Source organism: Vidua macroura, chromosome 15 (genome assembly GCF_024509145.1).
Source record: "Vidua macroura isolate BioBank_ID:100142 chromosome 15, ASM2450914v1, whole genome shotgun sequence".
NCBI lineage: Eukaryota > Metazoa > Chordata > Aves > Passeriformes > Viduidae > Vidua > Vidua macroura.
In genome coordinates, this window is record NC_071585.1 from 4,259,756 (window position 1) to 4,273,489 (window position 13,734).

Consider the following 13,734-nt stretch of genomic DNA (forward strand, 5'->3'; position numbering starts at 1 on the left):
TCTCTTATGAAGACTATAAGGGTATTGCAGTTCTTTACAGGGCACCACTTATTTATTGTAACATTGTTTACCTTACACGGGGCCTCCAGCTATTTGACAAGTCATGAATAAAAGAGCTTTAATGCATCCCCTCGAACTACAAGGTGCAGAGTTGAACTGCAACATCTCTGGTTGTTTGAGAACCCTTTGGAAGGCACAGAATTGCCACAGGAAAGAGCTGAAATAAAGGCTCCAGATCAAACTGCTGCTTTCATGTTTGAAAAAGGCAGTGTACACCTTAATAAAACGTTGACAGTTCCAGTCTTTATTGTCTGTGTGATTTTGGTATCCTGCAATGTGATGTCTTTCAGGCCTTTGTTATCTGCTTTTAAAAATTACTGACACATCATGCAGTAAAAAGTGATCAAGTGCTACAGGAACAATAGGTTATAAACTGCTTGTTAATAAACTGATAGAGCCCCGGACAGATTATATCATAAATATGTCAAGGGCCTGAGAGTTCCCAACAGGGATATTTACTAAAAAATCTATTTTAAGGTCGTTGGAAGAAACATCTTTCATTGTGATTCAAAATTTTTAATTACCATCATACATATAAACATTTGTATAATCACACCTGTTGAAGGTAAAACATTTTTAATGAAATAAAGCAGGGAAAACTCTACATTTCCTACTTGAGGCCATTGTAACTGAGTATGAATATTTTACCTTGCTTTTCACTACTGTCTTTCAAACTTTTCCTGTGTAACCACTTATGTGGCTCCTCTGCAGCTATTTGGGACCAAGGGGTTTTGTGTTGAGGACCAAGAGAGCAATTCCCAAGCAGCTTTTAGCACAAGTGGAATCATTTAAAACAGATTGAAATCTGTGGGATGAACCATAAAATATAAAGCCCTGAACTTTATATAAAGGGTGAAACAGAATAACTTCACACACCATGATCAGGCAGCACTTTGTGACAAATCTTGAATCTAAAAGTATATTTACATTTTAATACCAATTTAATGAATGTGAAAATGACATATATTTTCATTTTCATCTAAAGGAAGACGAACATGGTAAAATGCATAATGAAACAGAATGATATTGAACAAACACAAAACCCAACTAACCCTAATTAAAAATGATTACAGAAAGAACTAATAATAACAAATAGATGAAGATAGACTTGTCAGGGAAGACTACAAGCCAAAAATAAATTCTAAGTGGCAAATACTCTAGGAATCAGCAAAGTTAAGCTCTTTCTGTCCTACATCCACAGCACTGATATTGTAAAGGCTCCGTGTGTTATGTCTGGGATTGACTTGCTGAATTCACTTGGCTAGCTAAGAAAATAAAAAGAGTTTTCTGCTTGCCAGTCCTGAGCAGAGTTACAGAAGAAAATACTCTGGTTGGTTGCCTTATCATAAATAATCAAGCCCAGCTCTGATGTCACATGGAAGATGGTCCAATCCTGCCCCACCCAAATCCACAGCCCATCTGAAACTCTAAATATCAGTCTGACACTGACACGGGGCCACAGCCCCAGGAGGGGCTCTGGAGATGTGCACATGCTGCTTTGGCTCAGCTAAAAACCCCAAATACTTACTTGAACTTCAAAATTCATGTTCTCCAAAAATTTCTGGTTCATTGTCTCTGCAAATTTGTTGATGGCTCTCAAGAAGACCCTAAAAAACCAAAAAAGCAGTGATACAGATAAATGAATGTAACCTCTGGCAATCAATACCCACTGTGTGTGATACTGGTGGAAGCACATTTGGCACTGAGCACACTGGGAGCATCACACATGAACACAGCAGGTGACAATCTGGACAGTGGCACAGCATTTATGAAAAAAATACACCCTTTTTTTACCCATTACAAAAATTACACAATTGTCAAAAAGGTTTCTCCATCTCTGCTGGAAAGGTCAGACAATAGAATTTCATTTTTCCTGCTGCACACTGCTGCATTACTGAGAAAACAGAGCAATTCTTCCAAATCCAGTGTCACCTTCTGCCAAACCCAGGTCATTCACAAGGGTGGCATCACCTCCTCTGGGGGTCTGACAGCTGGAACAGCTCCTGTGCTCACATCATTACTTAGGAGCTGCACTTCAAAGATATAAAGTGCAGCTTTTCTGTTTTCTCACAGGTGGGGAGGGCAGAACAACACCTTCCTCCCCAGGTGGATTATAAAACCATTCCAAACAGTGAAAATACACATTCAAAATACTATACAGTTACTTCTTCCAAGAATTAGACCATGAGCATTACCCCCCCAGCCTGAAAAGCAGCACCTATTTAAGCTCTTGATTAATGCAGCATGATTAAGTCATGTTTCTAAAGCTAATTTCTTTGTCTGACTTCCCAGCACGGGACATTCGTAAAACAAAAATCAATTGTATCTTTAAATATTTATAAAGTTTATTTTAATAATTCAGTTGTTTTCAAAATTGGAAATTGACTGAAAGTGATCATTTGCCTCTGCTCCATAGGTAATTTTTTAAGGCTATTAAGTGGAAATATTTCTATGGAAAATACTGTAAGGGCAAACAGAATGGTGAACACAAGGGAAAACCAATCCTAATTGTTCAAATATAATGATTGGCTTTCAACTAGATACTCCCAGTCAGGAAAAAAATCTAATTGTTACAACAGCCAGGTCCAGAAATCCCCACCATCTCAGTGATGAGCCACATCAGAGAAAGCAATGATTCAATAATTAGGATTATCAGCAAAAGATTAAGAAACCACAAGATATCCATACGTTACTGTCCAGGGAATGCTGTGTCCTTGTGCTGGGTTCTCTGTGGTATGTAGGTGTCCCATCTCAAAAGGATAAACAAATAGAAAAAGAGAGAGGAAACCACGCAAATAATTGTGACACAGAAATGACCTTCAGTCAGGGACATGTGACACAGGAGGGAGCTGACAGGATCCATAAAATCCAAACTGCTCTGGAGATGAGAGACTGAGTGCTCACAGCTTCTCAGGGAAACACCAGGGAGCCCTGAACACAACCAGGGTGTGCATCCAAAATAAGGAAACCCAGATTCTGTGTTAACTCTGCAGCTCTTTGCTGCAGGATGCTGCAAATGCCTGGATTTTATCCTGGCTCAGAAGTGATCAGACACATCAAAGACTAAACTGAAGGGAACACAATTAAATGCCATTGGTCACTGGAGGCTGGTGGAACACAGCAAACAAGCTCTGCTGTCACACTGCTCCCCTGGCAGCCCTCTAAGAGCCACTGGAGAAACAGAACAGTCAGGGAAAGGAGTTTTAGTCTCATCACAAAAAAAAAAAAAAAAAAAAAAAAAAAAAAAAAAAAAAAAAAAAAGAAAAGAAAAAGAAGATAAATCAGAAGGGCTAAGTTCAGTTTCTTAATGAGGGAGGTGAAGCAAAAGTTCAGCTTTTGGCAAGCCTACAAGAGGGAATGCCACGTAACCACTGAGCAACCACCCAAAGGAGGAGCTGCCTGCTTCATTAGAGCAGTGACTGGCTGGAGTGAGATCCCCTGCTGGGGGTGAGGTTCTCCAGGAGGAAAACGTTCTTTGTGAAAACCTACAGAAGAATTTCTTTCCGCCCATGTAACATTCCCCTGTACTGCTGATGGGATGCTGGAAATCCAGTAACCATGCACGTTGTCACATCTTGCCACGTCCTTTTTGCTAAGGTGACCAGAGGGACGCTGCAGGAGCTGTGGCAGGGGAGGTAGCAGATTTCTGCTGGTGCTGTGTCACTCCCAGCATCACCCCACACACAGCTGAGCTTCCTCCCCACTGTCCAGAGCATCCTCTGATCCCATCTTCCAGCACTGGCTCAGCTAATCTTGCCAGCTGAATTAAGGGGTTGATTTGTGACAAGCCAAATGGCATCAAATCTCCTCCAGTTCAAGAAAGCAGATGTTGCTCAGTGCTGTCCTTGCAGGCTGTCACTGCTCTGTGACACTCACAGGGTTTGAGCACACTCACAGGGCTGCCCTGTGCCCCCAGTGCCACTTCCCAGGCTCTGCCACCTTTATGTGATCAACTCCTAAATGTGATTCCTGCTGGAAGCTGTCCCACACTGCCCACAAGCAAATAAACACATTCTTCCCTAAAGCTCCACTCACATGGGGACATTTATCTCCTCCAAGCTGCCTGATACTTGACACAAACAGTTTAAGATGCTGCAAAAAAGGGGATTCTAGAAGAGTGATTTATTTTAGGTAGCACAAAACCCCACACAGCTTGGCAGAACCAAGACAGGTTATTCTATTTCATCATCATCATTATTCTTCTGAACAGGAATTTTAGGTCAAGGCCTTGTCAGTGCTCAGTTTTCTGCATTGCTTTAGACCCTTGGAGTTACAAAGTTTATTTCTTGCCAATTCACATAAGCAAGTTCTTGAGCTCCGGCTGCTCAGGGAGAGCATTTCCCTTCACTCAAGGTTTTTGGCTGGAGCAGGAGGGGGTGCCTTCCATTTCTGAGGCTTTTATAACTCCCAAATTCTGTGCATTTCCCCACTGCTCCAACACCATGGCGAAACACATCACCTAAATATCCAGTTTAGGCAGACTCTGGTATAATCTGGTGCTAATAACTTCTCTTGCAATAAAAAAATCCCACACTTTTCAGTACTTTACTCTTTAAACAGAAATATCATGCAAGATAGAGTAAAAATAATCATACCTTAAACACACATGAAATTTTTTAGTGGAAATCTATTTCCTAATATGGACATATTAATAAAAATAAATATAAATAATAATATAATAAACATTTTTGTGAAGAGCTTTTTTAGATTTTACTTTTAGCCATATAGAAAAACCTCAGGGACACCTGAAAAATACTGAGGTATTTAATGTCCAGTAGAAATCATGGAAAATATTAAAAATATTTACAGGTTTCTATACAATATAATTATAGGTAAGCTGTCTTCTGTAAATATCCCTTTCACAAATATTTTTATCTGACAGACTGGAAGGACATATTTTCAGGGAGCATGCAATATTTCCAGGCTGTCAAGTTCCAAATATTTTCATTCATTTGTGTTTTGCCTAAAGGGTGTATCTATTCCTGTCACTGGGAGTCACTTAGGCAGTAGGTTTGAATGCTATTCCTGCCTCCTGCCAATGCCTCAATGATTTCACTGTCCTGCCTCAGTCTCCACTTTCACCAAAAAGGGGCATTAATTAAATAGCCACAAGTATGAAAATAAACAGGTACTTGTAAAATACTGTGAGGTTGTGAGGTTTTGGTGAAAAAAAAAAAAAGAAAATATAATTTTAAACAGTATTTTTAAAGACATAAATTAAACTGTCACATTTTCAATTAATTTTAATGAAACAATAAATTTTCTACAGTCACAACAGAATTAATTTCTCATCAGTTTAAATAATTGTGATCTAAAATTGCTGAAATTCCTTTACCCACAATAACTTCAATGATATTTCCTGAGTTTATGAGGATTGATGCTTCTAATGTACAGCTCATATAAAACTCTTGGGCCTGAAGATTTATGGAAGATCTTCAAAGTCCAAAGTCTCTGGGCTAAATCTGGGAATAAATCGCAGGGTTTTGGCTTAGGACAGCAACAAAATTGTCATGATTCAACTGCTCCTGTTTCCTCTCTCTCTCTGAATTTCCTGCTGCTTCTGCTTTACTTTATTGTATTGTCAGAAACATTTGTTAAAACTTTTTGGCTGGAAAGAGAGCCCAAAGAATAGAAACCTGTGCAGCTGTACTCAGTTTCACACACTTAAATGTCTGTTCTAAACAGGGGAGAACAGTACCTTAAGTAACACAAAGAAATAAATTAAGACAGATAAAACCTGAAAATTCATGTCACCCTAAGATAAAAATTTGATTTCAAGCTGATTCTCCCTCAAAATAAAACAGAGGGATTGAGATGGAGCGAGGAAAGAATTCTGTATTCATAAACAATATATTAATCAATATAGGATTTCAAGGCTATTCCTCAGAAGAGGATGATTTTGTCTAACAGTAAAATAGGTCTGCATGTTGTCCTTGCTTTTGAAGTGTAAATAGGTAATAAACCAAAAATTCAGATCTGCAACTTCAAGTTATTTTTAGCAAGCTAGTTAGAATTGTTACATCAGCTTTTTGCAACATAAAACAAAGAGAGGATTTAATAAAACAAACAAACCACACCCCCTAAAAACCCCAAACAAACAAAACCTTAAATTCACATTGACTGTTCTTAGGTGGCTTTGCAAAATCTGGCCTTTTTCTGCAGCTTGTTCCAAACAAAGAACACTTGTGGGTCCACAACAGGATTTTGGGAAAGGTGCATAAATCAGATCCAGCACTATTAACATTTCCAAAATAATGAACAGCTCTTTCCTCAGGCTCTTCAGGTGAATTCTTTTAAAGGAGTGCCCAACTGCAGTGAGATGCTCTTCAATGTCTTTTCAGGTTCACATGACTCTAAAATCTGGACCTTCACTGCTTCAGCTCTGAGCTGAGTAACCCAGATACTGAGGGGAAGGCTGAGTGAATTCACTCAGGAATTTATGAGCATCAGCTCCAGCTCCTGCTTGCTGTGGCTTCTCATGCTGAGGTAATGGCAGGTGCAAAGAATGAATCAAGTACAAGCATCTGCTGGATAATCAGACACAGAAAAAGAAAGTTTGAAAGAGCCTATTTCCTGTGTTGTGAAAACTTATTCAAAGAAACCATTAAAATGATGGCATATATGGTTTTTTAAAGTCACATCTAAAAGCCAGTGAAGGTATGGATAGTTTTTACAATTCAGAACTTCCCACAAACCCAAAGTGCTGTTCCTTCAGAGAGTTTGGTTCAGAATTCAAGCCAGAAGGAGTTACACTAAGTTCAGTGTTCTTTTAATCCCCAAAACTGATCACTCAGCACTTTCATCAGTGAATTCTCTACTTGAACAGATGAGGAATATGAGGGAAGTTCTTGCAGACCTGGAGGATGTACTGGCTATTATTTTTAAAGATCTTTCCTGAGTTTGGATAGAAAAAGTTTGGTCATTATGTCAATTCTATGAGATCTGGAGCAGGTAATAGCAGAGACAAAATAATACTTATCCATAATTTATATCAACTTCTTAGTATCATCCTCATAAAATGTTGTGCAGAAGACACCTGATGGGTATTGTAACATAAGGCAAACACCAGGGAAAAGCAGCTGAAGTCAAATGATTCTCCTGTGGGCTTCTGTCACCTTTTCTCTTCCTTGTTGTGTGCAGAACATGCAGAAGAAGGCACGTTACAGAATGAGAAAATTCAAAGTGTGGGTCAGACCCAAACCCCAATGCTGCTCATTGTCAAGGACTGGAGCAGTGAATGGCAACTATAAACTGATGCTGGAAGGTACAAAATACACAGAAGAGAGACCAGACAAGCAATCAGTGTGACAGGAGAGATTAAACCACACAGGTACCACAGGTGAAATAATGAAAATCCCCACGAAGCAACAGCAGGAATGATCTCCTAATAACATGGCAATCACTGATTTAGAAATGAAGGGTAATGCAAGATAGGAAGAATATTTAAAAACTTGTGGCTACATGAAACCTAATTATGAAGAGCACAATAATGGCAACACTTGGGAAGAAATCCACTTCCATGGTAACTGGAAAAATATGGCCAGTGGCTCAAAGAAAGGAGAATAATTTCATCATAATTCTCCCTTGTGTCAACTCAGCTTTGCTACAGACTGAAGAATAATTCTTGAACCATTCATATTGAATTCTAATGATAGAGCAACTGCCATATTCCTAAATTCTTTTCCAATGTACACCCAGAGTATAACTATATAACATGGTCAGAAAGCAGCAGCTTCAAAATGGCTGTGCCCCAGCTCCTGTCTCAATTATAATATTGGGGCTTGTTTCAATTATACATCGTGGTTTTCCTCATTAGCATTATTTGAAAATGTGCATTAAACAGCTATGCCAAGCCTCCAGAATACTGCATGCTGTAATGTGTCAGTTACTCTGACAGCAGCACAATGAACTCCCAGAGGAAGTCAGGAATGTGCAGTGATTTTGTGCCAGAAAGGCCAAGTTTCCATGTGAGACCCTTCAACAGGCTCTTTGTATGTGGCTTTTCCTTCAGCATCTACCCAAAACATGCTTTATACTCTGTGTAGCTCTCATTTAGGAGCCAAAATACATTTTCAAGCCTGTATATTAGGTGCACATTTGATGCCAAACTCCTGGAAATGGGATGTTTTGGATGCTTTAAGAACTTCATGGCTTCAAAATGAAGCATACAAGGAGCTGCCAGAATGGGCTCTAAGTAAATCAGCTTGAGAAGTTTCAGTACTTCATTACTTTCACTAATTTTGCTTATATTGTGACTTGCTTCTCACTCCTGTCTCCTTTGCTTTTCTGTGCATTCCAGACAAGTTTTTGCATAGTAGAAATATTCTGAATTAATGAAAAAAATTAACAATCACATGCTGTCTTTAGTGCTAATCAAGAACGGGAATCAGACACAAGGCTGAAACCCTGTTCTTAAAGATGAATGTAATGTCTTAACATGGTTGTGTCAGGATGTCACACAGTGATTAACTCCCACAGCCTCCACTTTTGAAAGAAGTTTGAATTGATGTGGCAAAATTACTTCTCTGTTCTTCCACTGATTTTCTTTGCATTGAACCAGCAGACTATGAATTTTAAAAGAGATGATTATGCACCAAATATATAATACACCAGCAGGGTTATTTTGTGATGCTTCTGGTTAAAAAAAAAATGAAAATTAACTGTTCAAAATAATGTTAAATACAAGGAAATTGCACATATTTTATTTCCTGAAAATCTCTAATTAGATGAAGTTCTAGTCAAAGTTTCTCAGAATGGGGAATACAGAAGGATTGCTCAATTGCACTTCCAACTTATGAAAATTATGAGTATTGAGTTTTTAGTCTTTTCTGTAGTAACAAAGAACAGTTTGTGTGGGTAATCTCTTCAATGTTTTTTACTCATTTGCAAATACATTCTACAGAGGGGAAAATACTCCTCATTGGCTTAATCCCCAGATGTTTTATTAAAATTAAAGTACTTGAACACATTTTATAACAGGCTACATAGGAAAGAACCTTAGGGGTTTCGATTTGCAAGTCGAAGTTGTATCCAGGAAAGTAACAGTTTATCTCACTGACTTCCTGAGAACATCAAATTACCAAGCTATACATATAAAAATATATACTGTATAATATATATATTATCATCATTATCGTATGTATTATATGTATTATTATATATTGTATTGTCATATAATATAATTTTGTTTTTGTTTTTGTTTTTTTTTGGTGTGTGATGAGTTGTTCTCTCCACTGACAAGTTTTCTTTTAGTTCAGAGAGCCCTTCTTCTGGGAGTGTGAGCATCCCAGCAGCTGATATCGGGAAAGATGAGGCACTCTGCAGTGGGAGTGGGAATGGGACATCTCCCTGCACGTTTTCTCTCTGCATTTCAGATAAAAGATTAAATAAATGACTGCAGAAAAGCCAGCAGGCATCCTCTCTGTACCATGACCACGATGGGCAGCTGCCTCCCTTGCTGAGCAGATGATCTGCTGCAGCCACCACAAAATGAAGTGTTCAGATTCCTGGAAAGCAGATAATTCCAGGACACAGAGAGAACCAGCAGCACACAGAGTTAGTGCAGAACAAGCATCTTTGTGCTAGGAGGATGCAGGTGATGGCAAGGCAGGGTGGCATTGGCCCAGGCAGGTGGGAGTGACTGTGCCAGGCTGGGAGCTGCCAGCAGAGCACGGAGGGATCAGCCACAGCTGGAAGTGCAATTCTGCACGGGAGCAAAGCACAGCCCACAGGGAAAGCACTGCCTCTGCTCTCACCTCCTCACCCCACTGCCCAGGAGTGTTTGATGTCATTGCCCTGATTACAGACACTGGCTTTTGTAGGGACTGACAAAGACAATGAGGAAACAGAAGAAGCTGGATTTAATGGACAGGAGATACAAAATACTGAGGCATTGTGTACCAAATACCTCAGCATGGGAAACAACAAAGAAATAAATTTCCCTCTGAAAGGAACTTTATATTAACAGGGAAACTGCATTTCAACAAGGGCATTTTTAGTCTCATAACAAAGCCAAACTCTCCAAGGACACATCCTATCACTGTATACAATTAAATCAATGACTAAACAGTAACATTTGTTTGCACATGTTATAATACCCTTTGCACATGTTATTTACCCTTTTCTGCAACTGTGCATAAAATAATATTTTCGTTATACATTTATACTTGTTGCTTAAAATATTTTTTCATACATTGAAATTACAAAGTTCTGCAATATACCATATGCCTGTGTATAAATGTATTCTGCTCCCCTGAAAATTCAAAAAACAACAGCATTTCTATAAGAAGATGTTTAAATCAGTCAAAAGTTGCAGAGGAAAACAAGATCAAAGAAAAGAGTTACTTGCATGCAGCAGATCAGCCTTCTAAATTCTGCCTTATTTGCACAAATAAGTCATAACACCATCATCCAACCTTAGTTACATAAATGAATCAGCTTCCAGGGTAAAACTAACCTCAACTATTCATTTGGGGGTTGGTATGGGTTGTTTGTTTGTTTGTTTTTTAAATATATAAGTTTTATTTCCACCAACAGATGGAAGACTGAGAAGCAGCTCAAATATTTTAATTAATTTGAGGTTTTTCTCCCTTTCATCTTGAGTTCATTGAATCCCAGAATGGTTTGGGTTGGAGGGGCCTTAAAGCTCATTTCATTTCACCCCCTGCCACGGGCACGGACACCTTCCATTGGGGCAGATTGCTCCAAGCCCTGTCCAACCTGGCCTGGAGCACTTATTCCAAGGCTGTGCTCAGGACCACGCATACATATGTGGAAAACAAGTTTTTCAGGAGCCACAGAGCCATTCTATGAAAAGAAAAATACAAAAAATGCCCCACCAAAACCCAGGCCTGGAATCCCTACTGTCCTCTCTTGAGCAGAAGTCCCAGCAGTCCCTCGCTGGCACCAAGGAGGAATTGATTCCTCTGCTGCCTGGCCAGGAGCAGGATACCTGAGAGAAGCCCAGCCTGGAGGCTGAGGAGTGCTGGGGCTGCAGGTGACACTGATTTGAAGGCACAGTGAGCTTTGGCTGAATTAATAGCAATGCTCCAAGTGTAAGCTCCATGAGAGCCACGGCTGGAGGCTGTTACAAAGCAGTTCATCAGCAAGTAAGCAGCTATTTTTAGTATTTATAATGAAAGAAAATTGACAACAATTCCAGCTCTTTTGCCAAATACCTGCAGTGTTAAACCTTTCAAGTTAGACTTAAAAAGCACTGGGGAAGACTTGACTCTGACAGGTGTCTGAAAACACTCAGATATACAGGTAATGAAAACATATTTTAGAAAAAACCAAACTACTGGTGTTAGAAAATACCCTTCAGTGTTATCTTGCAGGAGTTTTTTCAGGGAGTAGGATCTGACCTTGAAGTGTGCTGGTGAAACCCTGTTTCCATTTAAATTTTAAATACCTTAAAATAATGTGGGCAAGGCTAAAAACCAACCCAAATGCACACGCAAACAATCAAAGCGCTCACTAAGCCACTCCAGACTGGACACCAACCAAACTGATCCTAGGTACTAATTATGATAAGATCAAATACTTTCCCTGTGAGGAATTACCATTTCAAAGCCCAGAGGACAGGGAAGGGATGTGAACACTTTCCCTGTAGTTGCTAACCCTGCTAACTGCTCGTTTTACTCAGCCAATCTCACTCCCCATGCACTTCATGTTGACAATAAAGTACATTAATTTCCTGGGAGAAATTATATCTCTCTAAATTAAAATTATGAACAGCTGGAAGATAAACAGACTATATGGTATTGCCTAAACCAGCCAAGCATTTCCCCACAAATGCCATGTACTTAGGAATTACTGCTTTTAATAAGTTAATAGCCAATATCTAGGTGTCATGAGTGGAATAAAGTGCACATACAAGCAGTAGTAACTAATAAGAAGAAAGCAGTAAGCAACTTTAATTAGAACAAAAGTTAATTAAATCCACCATGGAGGATCACAAAAACAACTCAGATATTATATCTTCATGACCTCAATGATGATGTTACTGTTTCCCAAAGTGTTCTGCCCTACCTAGCATGCCATAAAAAAGTGTTCTTCCCATCTTGCTGTTAGTGGAAGGGGGGAAAAACCAGGAAAAATTAAAGGTATTTAATTATTTCATTATTTCTTTCCCCCTTTCATTCTCTGTTGCTCATTGAATACTGCCTGTCACACACAGCCTCTGCCTCCCTCAAACGTGCTTTGGGCTGAGCATGCTTGGGAAGCCAAGAGCACATTGTTTATCATAGTGATTTAAAGTAATTTCAGTTAAATCATTCCGTCCTGACACAGGCATAGCTTGGTAAGTAACTTCAGTCAGTTCAGCTTCTACTCCAATTCTTTCAACTCACCCACCAGAATTTCTCCTGGACAAGAATGTTCTCATTCTCCCTTGGACCCTGTAAGAAGTCATTCTCTCATTGTGTGTCCCCATCTATGCCAGACATCAAACCTCTAGCTGAAATCTCCCTGATATTACTCAGGCACTGCCTGGTTTTACTTCCAGGTATCAGGAATTGTCCTGCTCAGCAAACAGGACCAGACCTGCAGTGCTGGTGATGCTCTTCCCTCTGCTCTGCTCTCTGTAAATGTACTGATTTCACATCTCTGTGCTGCAGTCCCTCCTACAGCAAAGCTCCTCCAATTCCCACTTTCCTTGCAAGCCACCAAACACACAGCATCATGCAGGGGAGCCTGCCAGGCTGTGCTGCATTCCCTGAGGGCACCAGTGCCACCAGCTACACCCTGCCACTGCCCAGGGTGTCCCCACTGTGACACCACACTCACACAGATGTGCCCCACAGCCCTCACCAAGGTCTCTGCAAATGCAGAAAGGGGAGACTCGAGGCAAAACACCTCATCCGGGGAGGAAAAACTTGCATGGAGCCTTCTGTGCATAACAGGGGAATAGAGAATGCAAAGCTTGCACTGCGCTGTATTTTTTGTGTTTGGTTTGTTGGGGTTTTGTTTTAATTGTCTTTTCATCTCTCGGTGTTATTATAAGAGACCTAAGCCTGATCCCCTGTGACTTTTTCTCAGCTACTTCTCTGGTTTGTGGTAAACAATGTTAACAAGACAAATCTAGAAAACTAAATTAGTCTTCCATTTATTTTGTAGAACATCCATTCCCTCAAAAAAACACCCAAACAAAGAAAAAAAACAAAACCAAATTTCTATAAAGACTGATAAAAATCCTCCCTCTTGGTTGTTGATATAACATAAAATTAAGACATAAAGTAAGATCAATAACTCATTTCCTTATGCATTCCAGAGAACAGCAACATAATCAAGGAGTATAAACAGTGCCAAGTCATTTTAGGTTAGCAATGTGTTTATAGGAGAACTATGAAATAGCTTCTAAACAATATTTTTTAAAATGGTGACTTATTTCTTCACACAGGATAAAGCTTAGAGCTACAAAACCTGCTTGGAACAACTTGTCCACAGAGTCATTAGGAGGCACATGAACACAAATACAGTCCCCCAAAGCAATTTTTCCTGTCAGGACCTGACTCAATACAGACACCACCAGGTGAAGCCCCAAAGACATTCTTTGACCAAGGACAGACACTTCCCAACCTCAGAGAATAAAATAATCCCATACTTGTGGATAATGCAGGTGTCAACAGCATTTTCTAGATAAGAGAACCAGTTTTACACATGAAAGGTTTGATG

The 13,734-nt window shown here is 39.6% G+C and overlaps 1 protein-coding gene across 1 annotated transcript in view; it reads right to left on the reverse strand.

Moving 5' to 3' along the window:
* DOCK2 (dedicator of cytokinesis 2) overlaps nucleotides 1-13,734 on the reverse strand; it is a 155,514-nt gene that overhangs the window by 41,991 nt on the left and 99,789 nt on the right. The window contains exon 30 of the mRNA XM_053991478.1: nucleotides 1,589-1,667. Coding sequence (XP_053847453.1) covers nucleotides 1,589-1,667 — 79 coding nt within the window. The remainder of the gene's footprint in view (nucleotides 1-1,588; nucleotides 1,668-13,734) is intronic.